Source organism: Urocampus carinirostris, chromosome 15 (assembly GCF_059441175.1).
Source record: "Urocampus carinirostris isolate Australia breed hairy pipefish chromosome 15, RoL_Ucar_1.0, whole genome shotgun sequence".
NCBI lineage: Eukaryota > Metazoa > Chordata > Actinopteri > Syngnathiformes > Syngnathidae > Urocampus > Urocampus carinirostris.
In genome coordinates, this window is record NC_142363.1 from 5,650,237 (window position 1) to 5,656,236 (window position 6,000).

At 38.6% G+C, this 6,000-nt stretch overlaps 1 protein-coding gene across 3 annotated transcripts in view; it reads right to left on the reverse strand.

Moving 5' to 3' along the window:
* The window catches only part of sobpa (sine oculis binding protein homolog (Drosophila) a), a 59,159-nt gene extending 55,057 nt beyond the window's left edge, over positions 1-4,102 (reverse strand). For all 3 annotated transcript variants that reach the window (XM_088354403.1, XM_088354402.1, XM_088354404.1), the window contains exon 1: positions 3,797-4,102. In XM_088354403.1, the coding sequence (XP_088210529.1) occupies positions 3,797-3,892 (96 nt within the window). In that variant the 5' untranslated portion in view covers positions 3,893-4,102. The remainder of the gene's footprint in view (positions 1-3,796) is intronic.
* Positions 4,103-6,000: the final 1,898 nt, after the last annotated feature.

The window sequence follows — 6,000 nt, forward strand, 5'->3', positions numbered from 1 at the left end:
AAATAAAGCTTGAGTGAAAACGTTATGCATCTGGGTCCTCCTTCTGTTCTGGTTCTGACAAATATGGTGGAATGATGCTGGAATTACTGATGGCACATGGAGACATGCTAACCGGGCTTCTCCTTGTAAAATGAAAACTGTCTTTCAAGAGTCAAACAGTTCGAAATGGTCTTAAGTCACAGAACACATAAAAATGACAAGTCCAGTGTATATGTGGGTAAATGATCCTCTTATTTGAAAAATTCCATTTTAAAATCCCCTAAGTGAGTGTGATATACATTTTTTCCTTTTTTTGTACGTTATCCTCTAAATGTTTCACAACATTATTACTACTGTGTATTTTCCCAAAAATGGCAAACAATATTTACATGAATTTAGAGTGAAACAAAAAGACATAAATCGTGTGGCACCGCGGTGTTAGGCTGTCGTAACAATTTGAGACAACGAGGTACACTTAAGTTTGAAACTGAGAGATTTAATTTCAACCATTTTACCGTGGTTGGCAGCTGGCAAGTATATTCTGCTTGCTTTCTATAAAGATTGTAGCTCTGTTTTTGGTAATTTGGCATCTAGGGGATTGGATTCCAGGGTTTTTATTTATTGTGGCCGTTGCTGTTCCCTGATGTTTGTTATTTTGAATATCAGGCACTGTTTACGTCATTGTCAAAAAGGGCCAATAATGTTCCTTTTCTTTAATTTCCGCACCCTTAATGGAGGATCTGTTTTTTGTAACCTACACAGTTTAAAAGAAATGGCTCAGGGGGGACCTTAAGAATGGAATAGAATTTTTGCATTAGAGGGTTTGGGCAAAGTCCCCTGCTGATCTCCTTGCAAGTTCAGAATTGATGTATTCTGTACTTATTTTAAATGTTTACTAAATTATAAACTTATCAGCGGCTGTTTTGAATTACATTGACATCCGTTTGCAGTCAGAACATGTAGTCTAAATGTCAGTATATGCTTCAATTAATTTGTTCTAATTAATTAGTTCAATTCATTTGAATCATAAGTTCTAAAATGTTGTACTATTTATATGCTAATTATGGTGTAAAATATATCACTATTCTCTGCGCCAAAATGCCCACTAATTTGAACAGGAAACTTAAAGGTGGGGTGCATTTTTTAAAAGGTTGAAAGTAGAATGTTTTCTTTATCAAGTATGTGTTAACGATGCTCAAGTGAGTTCAAATAGCCCTTATTTATTTTTTTCCCCTGTGCCTTTTTTCTTTCAACTTACTTTAAGAAAAGCTGTCCCAGCGAGATTTTATCCTCATTATCGCAGTTTTTTGCCAGTGTCACACAGAAATGGTAAAAGTACAAAAAGGCCTGTTTCAAGTACAGTCCAAACCCCCCAAAAAGATAAAAAAAAGGTGTTTATTCAAATGCTTCTAAGAAGTGCAAGTTGTAGCAAACGCAAAATAAGTAGCTTGATGGAGGCTGCAATGATGACACAAGTCAGAAGAGGACATCTATGAGGTAAATAATTCTAATTTCAGTACAACACCTTTAAAATCAAACCGTTTTAGCTTACAATAATACATTCAATCATTTTTAAGATTGGTAGTGAGTTGAAATTGCACCTCAAAAAACGTTATGGTAACAGTGAGTAAAAAAACAACAACAACACGATTTCACGATTATTACAACATAGGCCTATCTCCAAGCACTTCCTTGTTAATATGTTTGCCTAGTTATCCAGCCATTCTTTTAATCTTATTTCTCTCTTTTAAGTTTTTTCAGGGGGTAGAGCGTTCGTCTTGAGATCAAGACGTCGCAGGTTTGATTCCCTGCTCCTCCGTGTTATATGTCAAAGTGTCCTTGGGTAAGACACTGAATCCCTAATGCCCCCAATAAGCAGGTAGGCGCCTTGCATGGCTGACTCCCTATTGGTGTGTGTGAGTGTGAATGGGTAAGTGTGAAGCACATTGTAAAGTGCTTTGGGAGGTCTTCATTGACTTGAAAAGCGCTATATAAATGCAGACCATTTACCATTTACCATTCTTTTACAGTATGTGTTTATCCTGGAGGGTCACACCCGATCTCGTTGCAAAGAGCGTTTATTACGTTGTTACTACATGCCAAAGTTTTGACCTTAAAAAGCGGTAGATTTTATTGTGCAGTCTATTTCTAAGCATAAAACGCAATCAGACTCCAGAATATATATAAAAAAAACAAATACCAAGTGCTAGTTTGAAACAGGGAGTGCAAACCCTTCACTAAAACCGAAATCTAATGTGATCATGGGAGGAGTGTATTCGTGCACAAAGACATTGTCTTGCTTAAAAATGAAGCAGTGGCAGACTAAAATCGTAGTCTTGAATCAAGATTTTTAGTTGTTGTTTAAATTTAATTGGGGCAGATGTTTTTTTAAAAATTGATATGTTTTTTTAAGGGGAGAAAAGTGATAGTCTAACGCGTAACTCGCTACTCTTGTAAGGTATGATCAAGACAATTTCACACCTGTCTACTTATTTACATTTTTCTCGCATTATCTTTATTTTTTGGTCATTTCAAATGTGTCTGACTTATCAAAAAAAAAATTACAATTTTTTATTTTTATATATAATTTAGCTTGTACAGATTTTTTTATATTCTGTACTGCTACATGAAAAGCAACACTGAATTTAGTCCAAGTGGGGAAAGAACTAAGACATATGTTGAATCAATTATTTGTGTTAATTGTTTAAAAAAATGGAGATGTTTACTTAAATCAATTTTGTTTTTATTCTATATAGTCTGTCTTGCTGTGACTAAATAGGTGCCATGTTGTGATTGTAAGGTTTTTATAACTAATATAACTAATCAGGGGAGGTTGACGGGTATGTTATCCTGACCTTCTTCTTGTCTTATTTTTCTCTTTTAAGTTTTTATCACATGTTGGTCCTGGAGTGCTATGACAGATCTGGTTGCTAACAATGTGTAATGAATATAAAGACAATTCTTATCCTAATTCTGAAGAAAAAGGCATCCTTGCAACATCGGATGTCAGGGAGGAAGCTGACCATGAACGCATCCTAACTACGTAAAAGTGAACGGACCCCAAAACAAAAAAAAGGGTATTTAAGGTCTCGCCGAGATCCAGCAACACAGATTCTACGCCTGCGTTACCTGAAATGTTTAGAGCCCGATTGGCTGAAATATGTACACACACAATGCCAAGATGGGAGACAAAAGCGACACTCGGAACATCTGCCGTCAAACGATTGCATTTGTCCCCTCCGAAAATCAAATATCTTCAATGTGTGCTGAATTAAAGCCTCAAATGAAACGAGGTGTTTGGTTTCTGTTGAAAATGTGCTCTCGTCGTGTGCGTAAAATCTGACAACAGACGCACATCTGGATCAGGCGCCTGTGGGCAGGACACACACATGCGAACAAACGAGCAAGTAAACACACCACGAGGAGGCGAGTATTCCCCCATTGATTTGTACTCATTATGCGCACTGGAAGCTCTCCATAGCTTTTATAGTAATAGTAGCGGAGGCGTGAGGTGCCTTCACGGCGCGCAAGATTTTTTTATGAAGCATTCACGAAGTGTATTAATACTACATGTCACAAAGACAGAAATGAACGCTTGTTTCGTTTCGTTTTGCTTTCAAACTTGCGGCGATGGTGAAGATTTCGCGCAGATGTGTTGGAACAACATAATTCGTGTGATTAAATAAATGGGAATATGTTGTGAGTGAGTGTGGCACGCAGTATAATATTACGCTAGGGTGCATCGTTTATAGCAACTGGCGCTTTAACAGGCGCATGCACAACTGCTCCACGCGTATACAGCATGCAGGTCCGTTACCTTCATCTCCTCATTAATCTCCCTTTTCACCGGGTGAGCTGGTTTTCGACTCCGTTTATTTTCCGGGGGTCTGCCCTCTTTTTCCATCTCTGCCATGTTTTGCGATGATAATTCTGTCAATATTTGCTGTTGAGGGGGTGGGAGGTTGTGGTGATGCACGGGGGACGGGAAGAGAGATCTCTATAGTAGCCAGACGGAGAAGGTCTTCCAGGATCGTAGCGAGCCTTTTGTAGATGGTGATGCCAAAGAGGACTCGCCGTACCGGGCTAAGTAAGCCATCTTCTGGCCGGTCCTTGCTCGGTGTGTTGCCGCCTCTGTCCAAGAGTCAAAGGAGAGGTTGAGCGAGAGGGGAAAGGAGACAGGGGGAGGGGCTTGAGCTGAAACATTATATGACGTGTTGATGATTAGAGGTAGGATTGTGTCTTCTCAGTTTTGAATGAGGCGCAATCAGTTCAGTCTCATTCGTTCTACTCGATTGTCTTGGGTTAGGGGGGAGACTACAAGAGGCAAACAGGTGCCCATGCAGACGCACACCTAAACACAGGTGTGGCACCTATGCCAGGGGTTGGCGAGACAAAATGTCGAAACAGCCAACTACAAAAAAACACATTAACAAACAAAATAACAAACGTTTTAATTTTACGTTATTTAAGATTTATACATACATCAATAAACCTTAGAATAATCATTAATTAATCTTTAATTTAGTGTTATGTGGCACATCCAGCCCAGTAGGTGGCATTTAACCTTTTGAATGTGACATTATGAGCAAACTTACATGAAAGGATGAGTGTTTGTACATCGCTGAAGGCAAAGATTTGCTCTTTTTCAAAGTGATTATTTATCAATAAAAGAAAAAAAAATGATTTTTGTGTGTGTTGTTGTCTTTGAAGTCGTTTCCAGTGTAATAATCCCGAATTACAGTCAAATCGTAAATGTATCTATTTTCGTCACTATATTTTGTTTCTGACTTTGAGCCTTTGCTTGGAAAATGCTGGTCTATTAGTGATCCCAAGAGCCAAGAAGAAATGCACAGGTTCAAGAGCAGTCCCTATTGGGGCCCTGGTGCTGCGGAATGCTCTTTCATCTGAGATTTGATCTGAAAACCTCACTGGAACTGCAATCCAGGGCTTAAAACACACGTATAATTCTATATCTTATGAACGTTTATGATGTATGTGTATTATTTGTTGATGCCCTTACAACATCCATTGCAGCTTGGTCATCCTGGAAGGGGGATTACCTCATGTGTGGCCCCTTTTAAAGTTTTCTTAACTTCCTCCTGCGGAGGTAGTTGAGTTTTTCCATGGCTTCATGTAGGTTTTACATCAGGGGGTGGTATAATAGTAGTCTGTAGTCTGTATAGCCTTGTAAAACTTCTTGTGATTAAGGGGGATGCAAATAAACATGACTTGACTTGACTTCACCTGACACAGGTTTGGATGTGCAAAAAAATAAAAGCTTATAAGGAAGGCAATACATACTGTACATCAGTGGTGGGTCGTGAGAGCCTGCAGGCTTTTTCTGTTGGCTTAAGAGGGATGAACAGGAGTGACCCATCAACATAATTTCTCGAAGCACATTAGTTAAGGTTTGTCTGGTATACTGTAATAATTGATCCCATTCCAATCACTCTACCAAGAACTGACTACAAGAATACATCATTGGCACTTTTCTGTGACAGCAATTCTTTAGCTGCAAGCTCAGATTCAGATTCAGATTCAGATTCAGATTCAGATCTACTTTATTGTCATTCTAGTACACGTGTATACAGAACGAAATGTCGATACATCTGACCCGCACAGTTTCCTTGAATGTACAGATATAAATAAAATGTTGTATTGAGTTGAGTATTGAGTGCTAATGATATACTAAATAATTATGGCTATGTATAGTATTTTACAGTAGCGCAAATAGTGCAAGAGGAGTAGCCAACCAGATGTGCAAAATCGGCAGTCAGGTAAACCAGTCAGGTAAACAGAACAATAACACTGTAACAATAACGCTGTAAGTACTGTAAGTACAATAGTGCAGAGAAACAGATGTGCAAGGAGTGGCTAGCTATAAAGAACTGCCAGTAGTGCAAAAAGTCAAACAGAACCCACAGATGTACAGATTAGCAGCAGTTTAGATTTACTATGTGTTTGAGTGACCATTTAACAGTCTAATGGCCAGGGGGACAAGACTATTGTGGAACCTGGTGG